General features: G+C 35.7%; 1 protein-coding gene across 4 annotated transcripts in view; it reads right to left on the bottom strand.

Annotated features, from left to right (window-relative positions):
* Positions 1 to 21,048, bottom strand: part of LOC120184549 (probable serine/threonine-protein kinase SIS8) — a 47,626-nt gene extending 26,578 nt beyond the window's left edge. For 2 of the 4 annotated variants that reach the window (XM_039188981.1, XM_039188983.1), the window contains exons 1-5: positions 20,662 to 20,909; positions 19,786 to 20,184; positions 3,881 to 4,084; positions 2,716 to 2,904; positions 2,264 to 2,523 (exon numbers count right to left, since the gene is read on the bottom strand). In XM_039188981.1, the coding sequence (XP_039044912.1) occupies positions 2,264 to 2,523; positions 2,716 to 2,904; positions 3,881 to 4,084; positions 19,786 to 20,034 (902 nt within the window). In that variant the 5' untranslated portion in view covers positions 20,035 to 20,184; positions 20,662 to 20,909. Of the gene's footprint in view, positions 1 to 2,263; positions 2,524 to 2,715; positions 2,905 to 3,880; positions 4,085 to 19,266; positions 19,362 to 19,785; positions 20,185 to 20,661; positions 20,910 to 20,949 lie in introns of those variants that run through there. The other 2 variants (XM_039188982.1, XM_039188984.1) reach the window with 2 other exon arrangements.
* Positions 21,049 to 21,263: the final 215 nt, after the last annotated feature.

Raw genomic sequence — 21,263 nt, 5'->3', positions numbered from 1 at the left:
TTAGAAGGGTGAGATGGCGGAGAAGGTGCAGCTGCAGAGGGTTTATGAGCATGGACCGAAGGTCTCTGCTGGAGAGAAGAGTGGATTCCAGCACCCGGCATGTGATGAAAGACTGATGAAGTGAAAAACCCAGATACTTGACGAACTAATCTGGAAAAAAAAATTCCCAGAATAAGAGCTCAGAGTTGAATCGGTAGTGTCGGAGGAAATCCACCAATAAATGAGTCTGAAGACTGGGACGGCAGAGGAGAAAAGCAGAAGGTTTGGAGCAGTGAACGTCTGTTCTTGCTGAAACTGCTCACTGCAAAACTGCTCACTGCGTCTGTTCTACCGGCGAAGTAAACTGAAGTCTACGTATCACCCCTGGAAATAAAATTTCCAGAACAAGAGCTCAAAGCTAAATGGGCAGTGTCGGAGGAAATCCACCAATAGATGAGTCTGAAGACTGGGTCGACAGAGGAGAAAAGCAGAAGGTTTGGAGTAGTGAGAGTCTGTTCTTGTTGAAACTGCTCACTACAAAATCATGGAGAGATGCAACTATTCTCGACACTAAGAAAATGGGTTATGGTCGTAGAAAGGCTCTGAGTACGGAGGAGATGCGATGTCCGGTGTACGTTCAACGGATGGAGACGAAAACGGCCGTGAGCGGCGTTTAGATCTACAACGAATAAGAGTCTTAATCGGAAAACCAAACCCAGAATAGGAAACACCTTGTGCTGGCGATCTTCCCAGGAAAAAACGGCTTCAAAACGGTGGTCGGCGGATGACGGCTGACGACGACGGCGGCAGGTGGCGGACGAAGGCGGCGGACGACTGGTGGTTGTCGGTGGAGAGACGCCTGGGCTCGTGGAAATTTGAATTTTGAAAACGCCTAGGTTAGAGAGAAGCTGGAGCTTCTCTCACTAAAACAAAAATTTGATCTATATTTTATTATTATTACTTTGATGTGTTCTAACATGTCTCATACTATTCTATAATGTTGGAGCCGAATCTCTGTTGGACACTTGTCGGACAATTGGAGGCTCACATGAAGAAAGTGTGTGCTTCATAGCATGGAGATGTCATAATAACATATTACTTTAACTTCCCTTCTGTAGATGCGGAAGTTTGTATCATCAAATTCACAATGCAGCTCCAGTTATATTAGAAGACCTATCTAATTTTGAATGAAACATAAGGTTCTCATTTTTTTCAGCACTGCAGCAACCCAAATTAAAATAGTAAAATTCTACTTATCCCAGTGTTTAAAAAGGTGCAGCTGAGGCGCGCCTAGGCGCTAAGGCGAGGCGAGCCAAGGGTGAAGCGCCTAATTAGGTCTAGGCGAGGTGATTTCAATGAAGCGCAGAAAGGCGCTGCCTCTTCAATTTCTTTGGTTCTTTTTGTCCTTTTTTAAATATTTTTTTTCGTATGTTCTACATACTAACTTGTACATCAACAACAAAAAAGAGAGAATAAATGAAATGTTAGTGGAGAAAAGAGTAAAACATGGTGAGAGTGATTAGAAAGTTTCATGGGGGTTGCTTTACCTTGTATAATTACTGTTTGTCTTGAAGTTTGAAAGGGAGAGAAACAAAGGGGGATGAATAGATGCTATTTTTGGTGTTAAGAAAGACAGACTGAGCAGACAAAATGAGGCATGCATGCACGTTGAGAATTGGGGGAGGAAAAGATAGGTTTCGGTGAGTTTTGTTGCATAGTGATGGGTTCTTGAGCAGCACATTTAGCACATGGCGAAATTTGAATCCATGAGAAAGAAAGAAAAACTAGGAAACACAATTTAGAAATACAAAAATTGAGAATTAGGGTGGATTTGGAGAAGTGGGTTTAGGGTGTAGGCGGTGTTAAAAAGGAGGAAGACGCGTTTGTTGAGGCGTGCGAGATGGAGGGACAAGAAGACAAATATGAAGTTGATGCCAACTCATTATTAGAATTTTATTTATTGTTTCAGTTTCTTATATGGAATTGTGGACCAAGGAAGGAGGGGGAGGGGGAGGGGTTTGCTTGGGTTTTAAGGGTTGGACGGAACAACTTGTATATCTTTTATTTTCAAAAAGTGTGCCTTACTTCAATAAGGCGCACGCCTTGCTTCTTGGATATAAAACCCCTATTGCCTTAGTGCGCCCTGCACCCTTTTTAACACTGACTTATCCAAAAATGTCATCTTAACATCTCACAAACACTTCTGACCAAGTACATTATATAAAAAAAAGATCGAAAGGATAGTAGAAACAATATTGGAATGTGTCAAATGCCATATACTAACCTGTCGTGTTCAACTTTCTCAGAAAGTCCATAGAGTGGACTATTTGGCTCTAATGGTGAATCACATGAGTCATTTTCAGCAGAATCACTCTCCCCTGTTGCTGAAAAATGGGTCATAAAAATAGCCTTTGTTGATCGTGGTATCAACTGGCCTGGAAACCGCATAAGATCAACGAGTAGCTCCACAGAATTTAACACAACTATCACAGACATATGTTTATATGAATCTGGACACTCGAACGCCCCATCATTTGGCAAACCCTGAAAGAATGACAGGAAATTGGAACAACCATTCAGTCAAAGATTTGTCAATCGAAAATAAAAGATGCCTTAGAAAATTTTTAATTTTATTCAACTTAATTTCACACGGTCTGAAATGTGATATATCATCATAAAAGAAGTGGATCTTTTAATCTAAACTAACAATTGAAGAGGGAGAGAAGTGGAGCTTACCACGATGAGTTTACTTTCAATCCCTACAGTATCTGCTAAAATCTTAAACAAAATGGCCCGTGGACGACATAAACCATGCTTTATTTGCCCCAGCATCTGGACACTTTGATTTTCAAACATGTGGGAGGTTTCATCTAGTGCAGCTTTTGCGGGACTTTCAGTAGTTGTACGTTTATAAAAATCAGAAACCTTGGCAATAGCAGGAGATACAAGAAAAGAAATCATTATAAACAACCAAAGAACTGAAAAGATAAAATAAATGCTTACAAAGTACTTCCAATAGGGATACGCTATGTTGCTTTGACTCTTCATTTTTCCTAACATACACATGTTCAATATCCATATGACATTTTTGGAAATGAGCATGGGTATGATTCTCTAACTATATGGAAAAACTAAGTACGGAATGAGTACAAAAGACAAATTGACAAAGAACAAGATATTATAGGCTTGTCTCATTGTTCAAGGGATAAACTAGCCAGCATTGACTATAGGTTTTATCCAATTTATTTTTCATACTTAATGTAGAGTACTAAAAGTAAATTATATGCTGTCCTATAAAGTTACTTTATCAACCTACGGAATAACTTAATTTTAACTTTAGAAATTTTATTCCAGAAATGTAATGACCCTTCCATGGCCAAGCACAAATATAAACACCAGAAATTTTGTTACCTTCTAGCCTAAAGCATTCCCTTGTAAAATCTTTTCAGATATTCTATAGATCAAATTAATTTCAGACAGGTTTTTTAAATCGCCTATATTCTATGTGAAATAAATACTGCATAACATTTAGCAAATACCAGTAGCAAACTGCCTGCATTGAATGGGAAATAAACACTTCATTTTGTTTACCAATATCACTAGAAGAAATTGAAACATGTTAACACTGATACAATACGAATTTCTTTTCACATAATATGACAAGTAGCATGCACATAAAAAGCCCAAAATATAAAGCCCATTCAAGAAAGACTGACAATGTGTTTGCATAAAGAAACTTGATTTCCAAAAAGAAAGAAAATAAATTCTATCTGGTAACAACACAACATGTGATGCTATCGAGAAGGTAACAAAAAAATCAGAAATACAGTCAAGAACACTAGGCAACGTGGGTCAGGGGAAGATGGCCCAAAGAAGAAAAGAAATATTAAAATATTCTCACCAGTTCAGCAATCTTTTTAATCATTGAAGCTGGATTTGAATTCAATCCTTTAACCAGTGCCACAATCAACTGTTTCAGCATGGATAGCTTTTTATCTTTTTGAAAATCCACAAGAATAATATCAGCTTTATAACCTTCTCCACCCAATGCCTGAAGCTCTTCCAGTGTAGGAATAGAGTCAAAATGCTCCTTAAGCCTTTTATCCTGTGAGTAGTAATACTTGAACTTTAAAGAAAATCATATGAAATAAGACTAAATGAAAATCCAAGTGCAGAAATAATGCATGCGTTATTGTTGGTTCACCAGCAAAGATACGAACTGTATATGATACAAATAGCAGGACTAAACAGGCACAAAATTACTTCATGGTTTTACATTTCATGGAATCTACAAAATCCTACATTATGATTTTAAATTTCAAGGAATCTACAGACTCCTTTCAGAAGACAGCTAACCAGATTTCTCTGCCAGGGATTAAAACATTTCCTGAACTGATAGTGTAAAGAAAATATCTGATAACGGAACAAAATAAAGGACAAGGAGGTAACTTCTCTTTTTCCTTGAATAACAAGATTTTACCCAGTAAACTATTGCTGAACTTTGATTACAGACGGTCCTTATAAGTTAGATCCACCAACTCTTCCAGATGCAATTAATTTATGCCTTTATTTTTTTCTCAGCAGAGAAGTACAGTTACAAGTTAGTAACCATCAAATCTTCAATTGGGAGGCTCATTACTTCAATTAGTCCCTATGTTTCTTCAATGGATTCTCTTAATTATTGAGAGGGTTGCCCTAAGCCAGTAAGAAATAATTTTCTTTGAAATCCACATTTCTCAACATAGAAGCAGAGTCGAGAGATCAAATCCAAAAGCATATTTTCATGCACAAGTGACTGGATTCTGCTTTAGGTAGCAAACAATCACCAAGCATAGGAATGCCACCAATCATAATAGAAATCTTATAGATGGTAGACCAGAAAATGATACTTGATATACAATTTTAGGTTTGATCAAATATCATTAAGAGCTCTGATTGTCATATTGGTATATGGAGTTAGAGAAAACGTTCAATGAGAAGCTACATAACAAAGTGAAGAGTTCTAGATCTATACATTAGGATGTGTTTAAAATCATGTTAACTATTCAATTGGTTGAAAGAAAAAGCATTGCAAATGGTATAAATACATTTTGATGAATGTAAATGTGCTCTTTCTTTCTTGAAAGAAAACCCCGGAATCTATTATCATCACAATTCACAAACAAATAAGATTTTGATTCTTACATGTGCTCTTCAAATGCTTACAGCCTCACTGCAAGTCTGCAACTCCATATAATAGTCTATTCAATGCTGGGCATACAAGGGCCTAAGAGGACATCTTTTCTTCCAATGCATCTTAAAGTGTATGATGTTTCATGATTGAAACTTTTATTAAGACAATGGAGAGTCAAGTTGATCTAGGCCAGAATCTGATCTACACCTTTAGTTTTAAAAGGCACAAGCTGCACCGAGGCACAAAGGGTCTCTAGAGTCTAGGCATAGGGTGAAGGCACACACCTTTCGTATGCGAAGAGCACTTTTTATACTAAAAAACTTATTTTTATACTAAAAAAAAAGTATAAATCAATTCTCAAGTATATCTATACCAATTATCCACAGGTTCACTCCTGAAATACTTAATATCCTCCACACTCTATTCCTTCACCATTACTTATTCCCTCTTCAACCCATTTCTATAATTCACAAAACACTAATTTCCAAAATATTTCACCACAAAATTAGGGTTACACTGTAATAAGCCAACATCATCTTCTAAATTCATAAAATCATCACATAAATACTTTAAAATCATCAAATGTGATTTTAAATCAATACCCTTAGCTAATATATTGAATGTGTATACTTATAAAAGCTTGAAGGCTAAGTTTAACTTTTACAGTCATTAAAGGGTAAAATTCAACAAAAAAAATTATTTAATCGGTATTTATAAGTATTTATAAGATTAAATATTATTTAAAATATAAAGATGATTTTAATCATTCTTATTCATTAATTATCATGTTTTAAATAAAAATATATTATTTGAGAAATTATTTAAATAAAATAAAGTATTATTTAAAATAAAGAAATCACTGACATAGCAGGTTTGGAGACACCATGTCTCTCCACCTCACTTGCTGCAGCACTCAATCTGCTTTTAGTTCTCCCCTAAAGAGGCAGAAACAGTGATAAAAAGAAAGAAGGAGACCGAAAACATGGCAAGCTTGGACCTCTCTCCACATCACCTACTGCAGCACTCAATATGCCATTTAATTCCCCCTAAAGAGACAGAAACGATGATAAAAAGAAAGAAGCTGACTGACATAGCAGGCTTGTACCAACTATGTCTCTCCACTTCACCTGCTGCAGCATTACCCTTTTCTTTTATTCCACCTAAAATGGTGGAAGCAGTGCGCCTAGGGTATCTTCAAAAAGCACTTACTTTCGAGCGCCTGGAAGTACTTTTTGTTGGTCGTTGCGCTTATGCCTTTAAAGGCATTTAGTTCTGTGCCTATAATCTCCCTGCGCTTTAGGCGCACCTAGGCGCACTTTTTTAAAACTAATCCTACACCATGATAATCCCACTTAGAAACAATTTGGAAGTGCTTCAGTACCAATAATGGAATCAAAACACACAGAACAATCTTATTTTGCTCAAGAAAAAATGGTAATCCAATCAGGTCCATCCCGTGAACAACAATGACATCTCTTCCGCATAAATAAAAATTTCCTTATAGATGAAAAGCACAAGACATCAGAGCTATCATGATAATTTTCAAAGAGCTATTATACTTTTCTTCTTTATCTGAAATTTTTTAGGGATTAATTATCAGATATGGATGACTCTTCTCTAACTCTGCAGAAAAATTCACATCAATCTCCCTTACCTAAAGTGAATCTCACAACATAAAATTCACCCTCAGAAGTGGGGAAACTTGCATAAAAAATCTTATATTTTTTTTTATAGGAATAGGAGGTCTCGTTAAAAACCTCCCTCATCGTTGCCTCTAAAGAGGAGACAACAAAATGGAGGAGGAAAAGAGTACCTCAATTTATTAATAACCCGGAATTACATAAGATACACTTTACACTATAAACCTCCTAATAGAACAGAACATATCTAAAGCTAAAAGCGATCAACCTATTCCCTCCTTAGCTAGCTTGTCCGCCTCCCAATTGCAGCTCCTAGGTATCCATCTAACCATAATGTCCTTAGCAGAGACTAAGGCACAAATGTCCCCAACGAGGGACCTGAAAAAAGAAGGGGCAGTAACAGGCCTCAAAATCCATTCCACTACCGTTGAACAATCACTCTCTAACACTAGTCTTCCTCTCGCCTCCCATTGGGAAGAAAGAAATAAATCAATTCCCTCTTTAATTGCTTTCAACTCAGCTAACATAGGAGGACCTGGTCCCACAGCAGTAGAAAAAGAGATAAGATCAGAGCCATTCGAGTCTTTAAGAATTCCTCCTATTCCTCCCTGTAAGCCATCAGTTCTTACCGCCCCATCCACATTGAACTTAAAAAAATCAGGTGGAGGAGGAGACCAGCACGTATCCTTCTTCATTTTAGGTGGAAAAATTACAATACTGTCAGCTAGCCTTGGGTCCCCTACCAAAAGATCGACCTGAATATTTGCCTGAGGATATTTTGCTAAAAACCATTTGGCCAGCCTAAACCTGGAAATGAAAAACAGTACAGCCATGTCCAGATTGTCGTTTTCGAACACCATAGAATTCCTAGCCTTCCATGTAGACCACAAAACGACTCCAGGGATAAACTTCCAAATTGAAGAAGACGCCATAAGATGAGACCAAGAACAAAGAAAGGATTGTGGATCTTTAGGCAAAACTGAAAGTACATCCCATAACCTTAGGAACCTATTCCACAACTCCCGTACAACCGGACACAAGAGAAAAAGATGTTGAATTGTTTCTTCATCCTTAAGACATCAAGGACAAGGAACATTTTCCAATAGAACCCCTCGTTTCTTCAGCTCTACTCTAACCGCCACTTTATGGTGAGATAATTGCCATAAAAAGGTTTGAACTATTGGGGGAACCAAACCAAACCACACCCATTTACTCCACTGAAAATTCCCTCTAGTACTCCCTGAAATAGTCAGTCTACAGGACTTCGCCAAGAACAATCCATCGCCTTTCCCAGACCAAGCCAAAAAGTCATCAACTGAATCAATCAAATTAATATTATCTAGCAATGACATCAAGGAAATCCACTGATCTAATTCCCAATCACATAAGTTCCTCCTTAATTGAATATTCCAAACCCATCTACTGTTTTCATAACAACCAAATTCAACAACTTTTCCCCATTTATTACTAGAAAGAGCATGAATCCTTGGGAATTGTTCTTTTAGAGTAGAGTTATTGACCCAAACATCATTCCAAAAAGCAATAAATCTGCCACTCCCCACTTGCAGTTTCGAGTTTGACCTCAAACAATCTCCAATTTCATCCTTCTTCTCATTGTTATTCCTAATTCCTCTCCAAATCCAAGAATCTTGAGAAGAAACTGTCGTACTTATAGATAAAGATAAGTTACTGATATTGTGTTTGCAGCAAAACATATTCTTCCATTGGGACTCCTTTTCATTAGCAAACTTCCAAACCCACTTCCCAAGTAACACTCGATTGATCAAACTCAAATCCAAAACACCCAGACCACCCTCCTCAATCGGTTGACATACCAAATTCCAATTAACCCAATGAATCCGTTTTTGTAACATCCGCAATATCGGGTTAGTGACCAAATTGTAAAGTTTCAGAATTTGGTGACTAAAGTATAAGAATGAAATTGTTCAATGATTATTGGATATATATGATGAAGGTTATTTAGTAATTATTAAAGGAAATAAAGGGTCAATTGACCAAGAAATGAATTAAAATGGGATTGGTAAGGATAAATGCACGTGGAAAGGGAGAGAATTCTCCAGAGTTCTCTTCTCCTTTCTTCTTCTTCTTCACGTGGAAGTCAAGAGCCAGAGGTAAGTTTCTTTGTTTATAATTGAATTGTTGATTTTAAGGTTGGGTTTTGATTATTAGATGATAACTAAGTTTAAGGAAAGCTTAAATCATCTTAAAAGCAAAGGATGGTGGAGTTTGGAGAGATTAAAGATTTAGAGTTTACAAATGAAATCTTGGAATAAAGTTCATTTCTTAAATTGGAAGTTAAATTTGACTTGTCAATGGTTAAATTAAGAGATTTGGAGTAATAGAATTGGATTTGAAACATATTGCAAAATTGATGTAATTATTGAATTACATATGGAAGATAGGATTTTGAGGTTTAAGATGAAATAAATGAATATAGATTGGTTTAAGTATGTGTACTAGAGTTAAGAATGAAAAAGGGGATGATATATGAAGTGTTTGAGAGGAAATGAAGTAATTTTCATGCTGAAAAATGATTTATGGGTTAGGGGGAATCGGTACCCATTCAAAGGGATACCGATACCCTCTCAAACGACAGAATTCCAGAATGTCAAGGGGAAACCGATACCCCCACAGGAGGGAACCGATTCCCCCTAAAGGAAAATTGTGAATATGAGTTTAATAAGTTCGTTTAAGTTGCTAATATCCAATTACAAGGTGTAGGTATCTAATGATTGCCTCAAAATGTACATTTATGTAGATTCTGCGCGTAAAGCAATTCCGGAACATTTGGCAAGTAAGATCGATCAAGGGAAAGATAAGAGATTGGAATTGACTAGTGAGGCCAAGGTGAGTGCATACTAGTGACATGTAGTGTTTAATGGAAATAAGACTTGCGATGAGTCTATTTCCTAGAGTAATATGCATGAAGTCATAGACATGATTATGTGTTGGTTATAACTATATGTGATTATATGTATTACATTGATTGTATGTATGCATGACTAAAGATAATGATATGCTTTGTATATGCTATATGATTTATGTAAGACTTTCTTATGTAATAATGGAAGAACATGGAATAAGTTATATGATAGAGTCATAAGAAATGAAATGAACATGAGAGAATAAGATAATCAAGTATAAGTCATATGATATAGTATAAGTGATTATACGAGAAATGTTAGGAGTCTCTAAGAGAATAGTATGAATTCGAGGGCATAAATAAGGATACATAAGTTATATAGAGAAGATTGATAAATTAAAGGAAACTATGGTTTATATGAGTGAAAAGGGAAAATGATATAAAATAAGTTATGAAATTATAGGAATATAGAAGATAAGTCGAGAGATGTAGGGAAATAGAAATAGATGTTTATTAAGAGTCATAGGAGAACAAATATATGTAATATGATAATGAAATATAAGACTATGTGGATACATGGTTATGAGATAAAATATGTAATAATAGGAAAATATGATGAAAGTGAGTTTATAAGAAGTGATATGAACTAGGTAAACACGGGTAACAGTATATGCATAATGGAAACATGAGTTTGACAAGTACATAGTGGTATGATTTATTATGAGAATTAGTATAATGGAGCTATATGAAAAGATTATAATGAATATATGAAATTGAATTAAGTAAAGAGATTAAATTAGTACCTAAATAAAAATACTATTAAATGATATATGTTTAGAAATACGACATAATTTATAATCTAAGGGAATACAAAGAAATGGAGCATAAGGTAGATAATATGATATCCGTTATTATATATCTATGTGATATAAGCTATGAGAAAGTGTTCTAGGTGTTTCTATGTGTTATATGAAGCATATATGATCATATGTGAACAAGATATGATATGTATGTTTATATGAATATCTGAGAAATGATCTAAGCTATATGATATGATATATGTGATTATGTGCACTTTAGGATATATGTTATATGATATGGATCTATGTAACTACGTGAGAAAGTATATAAGCTATGTGACATGTAAATGTGACTCATATGAAAATGTTCTATGAGTAATTGAACTATGTGTTATGTGAAATGATAAGTATAAAAGAAAATGTCCATGTTATGTGTCTTGAGAGCTAGGGGTATAGTTGGCATGCCAAGAGTTGAGGGTCTATGTGGTCCTTCGGGACATATATGTATTCTTTGGAACATGTGTGAAGTCTGGTGAGACACATACTTGATCCTTGGCATATGTATATGATTCTTAAGGAATGATATGTGGTCCTTCGGGACATATATGTATTCTTTGGAACATATATGAAGTCTGGTGAGACACATACTTGATCCTTGGCATATGTATATGATTCTTAAGGAATGATATGTGGTCCTTCGGGACATATATGTATTCTTTGGAACATGTGTGAAGTCTGGTGAGACACATACTTGATCCCTAGTATATGTATATGATTCTTAAGGAATGATATGTAGTCCTTATGGACATTATTATATGGCACTACGGTGCAATTCTACGCGACACTCCGGTGCAATTCTACGTGGTACTTCGGTGCAATTATACGAGCTGTGGTGACAGCATAGTGCACAACCTCTATAGACTCACATATCTATAGTTCTCACATGTGTACATGGGCTTTGAAAAGAGAACATAATTTGATATAATGATGTGTATTTCTCATGACATGGTAGAAGTGCATATATGTCTTGGTGATATGAGAACAATATATGTGATATATGTATACGATTTGTGATATGATGCGTGCATGATATGATATATGTGTGATAGGGGTTATGGTATCTGTTACATAATATACATGAATATATGTTTATATGTAAATGAGTTGTATAATTTGATAGCATAAAACAGTCATGCATGATTAGTGGGTATGAATTCCATTAGATGTGTTTTCTTTATGCCTCACTAAGTCATCGACTTAGCGTGTGAGTGTTTCACACGCAGGTTACAGAAAGTGAATATGGAAGCTGTGAGGAGCAATACAAATCAGCATCTCCCTTACAAGATTTCAGATCAGAAAATAGATGAGTTAAATGATTTTTGTTATTTTGAATATAGTTGGCATGTACTAATTGATTGAGTTAAATATGCTCTTATCGATTTTGGTTATTGTGATCAAATTATATAACTAAATTGTTTTTACTCTAAGGAAAGTTTTAAATTTTCTTTGAATTTTGTCAAGAGTCAAAGTTTGAAAAGTCAATGTGACACCTCGGACTCGTATCCGGGTCGGGTACGGGTTGGGGGTGTTACAGTTTTCTTACTGGACCTTCCCCCCAAAGGAATCTAGTCATTATAGAATTCAACTTATGATTTACCTTTGGAAGAATTTTGAAATGGACATGAAGAAAATCGGCAAAGAATACAACACCGATTTCACCAATACCAATCTCCCAGCCAGCGATAGTGAAGAAGCTTTCCAGCCTGCTAATTTGGTAGAAAAATTTTGGATGACTGGTTCCCATAACAACTCAGAATTCTTGGTAGTACCAATCGGTAGACCAAGATAAGTCATAGGTAAAGCACCCATCCCACAGCCTACCACAGAAGCCCATTCCTTTAAAAGTTCATCTTCCAAGTTAACACCGTATAACTTACTCTTGGATAAGTTGAGGCTTAGCCCTGACATTAGACTAAAGATGCTCAACACTCTCCTAATATTAAGAATCTAAGTAGGAGAATCCCTGCAGAAAATAATTAAATCGTCTGCAAATTGCAAATGGGTCAAAATGAAGAGATTATCCTCCCTGCCAATACTAAATCCTTCGAACAAACCACAAGCTGCAGCCTTGACCAACATAAGTTTCAGCAATTCCCCGACTATATTAAATAACAGAGGAGATAAACTGCAGCCTTGTCTTAACCCTTTGCCCATCTTAAATTCCTTAGTAGAAGAGCCATTAACAAGTACCGAAATAGAAGCAGAAGAAATACAAAATTTAATCCAGGAAATCCACTTATCTCCAAACCCCATAACTTTCATTAATCTTAATAAAATCAGCAATTCCACCGAATCATAGGCTCACCGGAAATCGACTTTAAAAACGCCTTTCCTCCCCTTTTTTCTCCAATAGTCAATAGCTTCATTGGCTAAGAAATCACAACATCCTTAAACGATCTTCCATCCCTCCTTCTCGCCAACTCCACATTCTTCCCTATCCTTGCAGAATCTTGTTTTCCAGACTTGATCTCCAAAATCCTCTTCCCATCAGCAACATCCCTCCTCTTAGCCTTATGGTACTTAGCAAGCCCTACAAAGACTCTTCTCCCATCAAACCACTTCTCATTTACAAACTGGATTGCTTTCTTCCTACTTTCCTCATCAGCAAATTGGACAAAAGCAAAAGTAGTGGACTTGTAATTTATTTCCTCTAAAAAACGTGGAATGAAAATTCTCAGAATCTGACCATAAGGGCTGAAAAATTCCCTTAACACATGTCTTGACACCCTCTTACTAAGATTGTTGACGAAAACAGTCAATTCCTTAACGGAGGCACTGGACTTTCCCAAATTTTCTCTCGCTCTCTCTCTACCTAACGCACTCATTCTCTCTAGAGTTAAAAAAAAGCTGCATTTAGAATCAAGCTTTTCAAAAAAAAAATCTTATACTTCAATGAATGAATTTTAAACACCTGTTGAAAGTCAAAACCTTACTTGAGTCGACCTCTCTTTTACATCTTACATCATCCAAAATATTTATATAATTGCTTTGTAATTTTAACACTATATTCCTACTCAAAAATATCGGCAAACAACATCACAAAACTAACTTGTGCCGACTAGACAAACAAGAGTTCAATACTTTAGTAAATCTATCTATAGAGATAACCATTAAACATTACCACAAAAGAGTTATAATACCCTAACGAATCTATTAATAGCAAAACTCAATTAATGTCTGACTATATCACCGTCTCACGATAATATGCTTGAGGAAATTCGTTGAGTTCAACAATAGATATCCTAAATAAGCTCATCAATATCATGTCAATCAATTAAAAAACATGACACGAATTTCTTCAGGAAAATGGCACACAAAATTGCTAAACTTTGAATTATACTTCTGATTTTAGAAAGTGACTCGTTTATTGCTGTGAAGTGGACCAACAGCCCGGAAATATGCCCGGTTCATCTTGTTGATTTGATTACAGAAATTCAGAAGACAATTGTGCAATCTAATGTTAAGCATATCAGCAGATGTATTAATGTGGAAGCTGATTGTCTAGCTAAGTCAGGAATTGGTTAGTGGGTGAAGAGGTTGTTGTTATGAGTTGTGGGTCTGGTGTATTATTTTGGTTATGTTTCTATGTTAGACAATTTTATGTCATGTTTGGTAATCTTATGTAATTATGGGTTATTAATATATTAAGGCACTCTTTTCCTCCTTCTGCTATTTGTCTCTACACAAGAGGCAACTATGAGGGAGGTTTTTAATGAGGCTTTCTATACCTATCAAAAAAAATATATATGCTGCAACTCTGAACAATTCCAAACAAGTTTGCAACTTTGAAAACTAGTTTTTTTTCCATTATGGCAAGAGCGATTCTAAATCAAAATCTCTGAAAAATGGAAATCAATATAAACCATTACAAAAGCATATTATCAGTAAACAAACATCATCAGAAGTCTTACAATTTTAACAATTATCCATGTTACATATCCCTTTGCTAAAAGTCACCTTTAACCATGTTATTATTTATTTATTTTTATAAGAGTTGAAGGCCTCATTAAAAAACCCCTTCTTGATCAATGGATCTTTTTAGAAAAGCTCCTTGATCAGCGGAAGGGAGAAAAGAGCGCCTTAGTTTTAATTGAACAATAGTAAAATTACAACCTAGTTGTAGTGAACCAGATAACCCTAACAAAAGCCAATAGACCCCACCCCCTACTGGAAGCAGAATCGAAACAAAACAGACCACATCATATTCAGCTAATAGCAGCCTTTGCTAAACCATAAGCATCTATATTTGCTGATCTTGCAACCCATCTAATAACCCTCTCCAAAGTTCTTAGATTAACAAATATATCTCTAACAATAACAGCATAAACAATTGGGCATGACTCAACATTATTGATCCAGTCCACTGCCACCTTACTGTCACTCTCAATAAGCAGCCGCTCCTTAACCATCCCTTGAAAAGATGCAAAAAAAGATAAACCCCTTTGAGTAGCTTTGAGTTCCATCAGTGTAGGAGGTCCAGAACTAGCAGACTCCTTGAAGGAGCCTAGAATTGAACCAACATGATCCCTAAGAACACCACCAAGACCATTTTTCTTCCAATCACTGGTGGTGGCAGCATCAACATTCAATTTAATGAAGCCCAAGGGAGGAGGGGTCCAAGGGACAATAGGTGACTTACAGTAATTGTTAGATGCGCAAGAATCCCCTAATGAAGGATCGGAAATTAGAGAATCCTTAGGAATAAGAATCTCCTTATACTTAGCTAAGAACCAAGAAGCAAGCCTGAATCTTGCTAGGAAAAATAATTATGTCTGATCAAGCTTCCCCCCTTCAAAAACAATATAATTCCTGACTTTCCAAACTGTCCACAGAACAGCCCCAGGGATTAAATTCCAAATAGCTGAATCTTTCTTCAAATCGTCCCAAGCAATAAGAAAAGATTTTGCATCAGCATGAAAAACAGAACTAAATTTCCAAAATTTCATAAACTTATTCCATAAGGACCACACGACCGAACAAGTAAAAAATAAATGCAAAGAAGACTCCTCAACCACCTTACACAGAGGACATAAACCATCCTCAATGCCTTGAACTCCTCTTTTTATCATCAGTTCTTTCTTAACAGCCAACCTCTGAAGAACGATTTGCCACACTAAAGTTTCTGCTCTAGGGGGTATCGAACCCCTCCAAACAATATTCTTCCAGAACTGAACTTCTTCTGAACCTATTGAGCAACTTTTAACGCAAGAACTGACTGTGTAAACACCATCCCCACTACCTTTCCAAATCAATCCATCACTACTATCTCTTAACAGAGAAAATTTTGATATAATGCTCATCAAATTACACCATTGTTCAAGCTCCCAGTCATTTAAATTTCTTCTCACTTTTACATCCCAAAGCTTGAAAATCACCATACTCACATAACTTGCCCGATTTATTAGTAGAAATCAAAAACAGTCTGGGGAAGAGAACCTGGAGCGGATAATCTGCAACCCAACTATCTTGCCAAAATCGAATTAACTTGCCATCACCAACCTGAAAACTGCACAAATTTCGAAAGTTGGAACCAAAGAAATCATCTTTGAAATGGTTGGTAACCACTGTTTTCCAAAGCCAAGAAGCTTGAGGAGAAATCTTTCTTTCAAACAATAACATTGATGAATCAATGTTGTATTTGCTACAAATGAATTTCCTCCACACAGAACCTCTCATTTGCAAACCTCTAAGACCATTTCCCTAATAGTGCTCTATTCATGCTCGTAAGATTTCGAATTCCCAAACCTCCCTCATTCTTTGATTTACACACTTCTGTCCATTTTACTCGGTGAATCTTTTTAATACCATTACATCCTCCCCATAAAAAATTAGACATAATTGAATTGAGAGACTTGAGAATTGATGCTGGAATTTTTAAACAATGACAGAAAATAAGTGGGTAGTGAGCTAAGGACAGATTTTACCAAAACCAATTTCCCTGCTAGTGATAGGTTAGAGGCCTTCCACCCTGCAAGTTTTGATTGAAAATTCTGGACCACCGGATTCCAAATAGATGAAGAATTCTTAGAAGCACCTAGCGGAAGGCCTAGATAATTAGAAGTAAAACTTCCGACTGCAAAGTCTATCGAATCTGCCCAACTTTGAACCTCTTCTTGAGATGTGTTAATGCCGAACAATATGGTTTTCTTAAGATTTAATTGAAGGCCTGACATAACCTCGAATACTCTAAGAAATCTCTTAACATTCAAAATCTGAGTCTCCGAAGCTCTACAAAAGATAATTAAATCATCGACAAATTGTAAATGAGTTAAGTTAAAGGACCCTTCCTCCTTGCCAATTACTATACCAGAAAATAATCCCTCCAAAACTGCCCTGAGAATTAATAAGTTCAGCAGTTCCCCTACAAAATTAAATAATAATGGAGATAGGGAACAGCCCTGTCTAAGACCCTTTGCTAATGTGAACTCCTCCGAAGGAACCCCGTTAACAAGCATCGAAACTGAAGCTGTAGTAACACACTTCCTAATCCAACTGATCCAAGTAGAGCCAAAACCCAATTTTCCATCACCTGGAATAGAATAGGCCAGTCAACAGTATCATCGGCCTTCCTAAAGTCAACTTTTAGAATGCAACCCTTAAGCCCTTTCTTCTTCCAATAATCAAATTCCCTAGTTAGCAATGAGCGAACAATCCAAAATTTGTCGACCGGGAATAAAAGCAAATTAAGTCGGACTAATAATATCTGAAATACAACTTCTCAACCTCCTGGATAAACACTTGTATAAAATCTTGTAAACTCCTCCCACTAGGCTTATCGGTCTATAATCATCAAGACACCCGATGTTAGGACCCTTAGGAATAAGGGTGATAAATGTATGATTAATACCATGTTCCCACTCTTTCCCCAAAAAGAAGTTGTGAAAGAAATCCATAATGTTTTCCTTAATGTCAGACCATAACCTATTGAAAAATCCCAAGTTAAATCCATCAGGCCCCGGAGCTTTATTACTATCACAAGACTTTAAAGTCTCCCAAACTTCCTCCTCGAAAAATTCCTTCTCTAGACAAGAGCTTTGCTCCAAAGAAATTCTAGAAAAATTCAGCCCTATATCTTCGACATCCAAAGTATAGCGATCATTGTAAATTTTAAAGAAATGATCTTTAACAGTGGCCTTGATAACAATAGGGTCATGAATAAAATTCCCGTCGACTATAAGAGCATTCATCGCATTTTGCTTTCTCCTAATTGTAGCGCACGTGTGAAAGAATCTGGTGTTTCGATCTCCATCCTTAATCCACTTAGTTCTTGAATTTTGATGCCAAATCTGTTCTTCAATTCTGTGTAGTCTCCATAACTCTGATCGACAGGATTTTAATTCCTCTATTATCCCCTGAATGGAACTGTCATGGGCCTTCTGAACATCCTCCTCTAGCTTTTGAATTTTCTTTTCTAAATCTGAAATTGAAGCTCCAAGAAACTGGTTTTTCGACCCAGTCCATTTCTTGATGTTTAATTTAGAAGTCTTCGAAATATTCAGAATTCCAGCTTTTCTCCTAGTCTTTTTACAATCTCTAATTGAAAGACTAACCAAATCCTCAAAACCTTCTTCCTCCATCAAATAATTGAAAAGTCTAAAAGGTTTTTTACCTCAATTCATTCCTCTGTTTTCTAGAAGAATAGCATTGTGATCTGAAATAGACTTGGGAATTAATGACTGCACAATATCCGGAAAAGCAGCCAAAAACTGACCATCCACCAAGAACCTATCCAATCTAACAAACGTGGGAGCATCTTGATTATTACACCAAGTGAGCGTGCCTCCAGTCAACGGCATATCAATTAAACCCGAGGACTGAATAAACCGACTGAAAATTCCCATAGAAAATCTGTTTTGAGCCTTTCCCACCTTCTCATCTTCACACAAATAGACATTGAAATCCCTCCTACACAAACCGGCAGATTCTGGCCAGTAATGAACAAGGTGAGTTCTTCCAAAAAACCTTCTTTCTCATCCTCCACAAAAGGCCCATAAACATTAATGAGAACACTTCTAAACTTATTAGAACGGAACTTGCCAATAACAGCAATGAATCTTCTATTAATACATTGATTTTCCATCTCAAACATCTTATTGTCCCAGCAACAAAGTAATCCCCCTGAAGAACCTACTGCCGGAGATTCAATAACACCTTGAAAGATATTCAGTCCGTTTCTTCTTAGAAAATACCTCAGAGTCTTCTCGGATTTAGTCTCTTGTAGCCATAGAAAATAAGGATTAGTGTTGGAGACAAATCTCTGAACCGCTCTTTGTTTTTCTTTTTTACCCAAACCCCTAACATTCCATGAAACAATAGATAATTTGTCCTTCATAATTGATGGTTTAAAAACCAAAACTCCCTTAAAGCTCCTCAATTGGCCATATCTAACCATGTTATTATCAGGGTAATAAGAAATAAGAATCATTTGATAAATAAATATATTAATCCAATAGTTGTAGACCCGGAAGCAATTAAGGTAATCAAATTAAAAGAAAATATATATATATATATATATATATATATTATTTAGATCCCGGTTTAATAATGATAATAACATTATTATTATATTTATATTATGAAAAAAGCATCAAAATAAATGCTATTAAGAATGTTGAAAAAGTATCAAAATAAATGCTATTAAGATTGTTCAATTATTTATACTCACACTACCAATGTATCCTCACTTTCTCTTCAATAATATGTTATAAGAAACACCTATAGATTACTCACATTTATCACCTGATGAAACAAAATCATTATCACAAGATCACCTTACCAATGAGATCTATAATTTGATCCATATCAGTCTTAATATTCTGAGTATTCTAGGCCGTTTTATGACACAAAGCCATGAGATTGTTATTACAGTTGTCAACCACAGCTGACATGCAAAATCAAATACATTTAACAATTCTACTTTTTTGGATAAACTACGTGGGAACAACTCAGTTGAATAGTTTAAAATAGAAATCTTTAACAATGAAGAAAATATGCAAAAAGCGGATGAGCTTCTATCTTTGAAAACGAGGGTGGACCAATAGAAAGCACTTTGAAACTAACAATTAGGTTAATGTGAAAATAGCTACAAAAACAAACTATTAAAAGTCAATATAGATAAGAGGAAAACAAAGATGGGGAAGAGAAGCAAGAAACCATTATCATATGAAACTCAATTTCAACCAAATAACACAAATAGTTAAGCAACTAGTACAATACAATTAATAACAAATAAGATTACTAAATTCTCACCGGAATAACAGAATAGAAGCCGTTTGGAATTGGCTCAGAAAACATTTCACTGCTCCAAAAGACTTGTGATGCTGTCTGAGATGACAATCCATCTTGCTCAAAAGTCTTAGGCGATTCCCTATTACTAATACTCTCTTCCTGAGAACCTAAAGAAACATAACCAAATTTTTCAATGAAATCTGAAGACCACCATGTTGCATTAGAAGGCCCTTGATCCACTGGACCAGCATCATCTCGTGTCTCTTCCATATCCTTAAATATTTAAAATGCAAAACCATATCCGCCCTTACTTCTCAACCCATAAAAGATATTTTCTATCTAGGAATAGTTTACAGGAAACAAGTCATTTGATGACAAGCTTATTTTCTACTGACTCGCTTGAGCTGGAGGCCATCAGACCTGAGGAGAGAAGACCATTCGAAAAAATAGGTAAATTCTTTACTTCTGAATTCAATAAATACACAAGAGTCGAGCATCCATTATCAAAGGGAAAACACCTACAAGAAAATGAAGAAATATGCACAAACCAAGATAAAGTAGTGAGCAACAAGAAAGTCTTCACTCTTCACCTTCCTTTAAAAAGCCTTTGGTCTAATTAAACAGCAAACATATGCATACATCAAGAATTTGCAAATACCATTATTTCACATCAACAAGCCTATCTAATAAATCATTTTCTATCAAAATCACAATCATCAACCACCAAATATTTAGAAACAATAGGCAGATCCCCCAAAAATTAGGGGAATCAACTCATTTCTAGTTAATTCTTATCCACTAAAAATAAATTCATTCCAAGTTAGGAAATCAATTGGAATTCTCAAGTGATAAATCATCCGATAAACAAATATACATCAAATTTTAAGATCTGCAAACATAAAACCTAATAAGTAAACAGATTCTTGAAACGAATCAAAATAAGCGACGCATTCTCGAAATTTTACACTTTAATCTGATTCTCTTTTGTCACTGACAATGGATAATCCCAAACGCTTGGTCTTTCCACGACCGAAAATAAAATCAATACAGCCCAAACACGAAAAATAATAAATCCCTCAATCAAATATAGCTCGTTTCTTAAATCTATAAAACTAAGGGGAGAACGGAAATGAAAAAGAGAAACAGAAAAGATGTGAATGAAAGGAAGTGAAATAACGATTTTACCTGCAGCAGATCCCTGCATTTGAATCGGAAAGCGATTGCATTTGAATTGCAACTCCACCGTTCGTGAATTAATCCCATCCTTTAACACAAACTCATCGAACAAAAAGATAATAATAAATTATTTATTATGTTAATAGAAAATAGAAATGTAAAGCGAAAATACAAATGCAAGCCTAAAGGAGAAGGGAACGAGGAAATGGAAGAGAGAAAGAGAGATTGAATTTTTTTGGATTTAATAATAAATAAGTGTCGTGGTCGTTTATTAATTCTTTGCTATTGTTGTTTATTCGATTTCGATCGATGAAGAAAACGAT

This window comes from Hibiscus syriacus, unplaced genomic scaffold (genome assembly GCF_006381635.1).
Source record: "Hibiscus syriacus cultivar Baekdansim isolate YM2019G1 unplaced genomic scaffold, ASM638163v2 tig00112921_pilon, whole genome shotgun sequence".
NCBI lineage: Eukaryota > Viridiplantae > Streptophyta > Magnoliopsida > Malvales > Malvaceae > Hibiscus > Hibiscus syriacus.
Note: the sequence above shows the minus strand (reverse complement) of the source record. Positions and strands in the feature narration are given on the sequence as shown.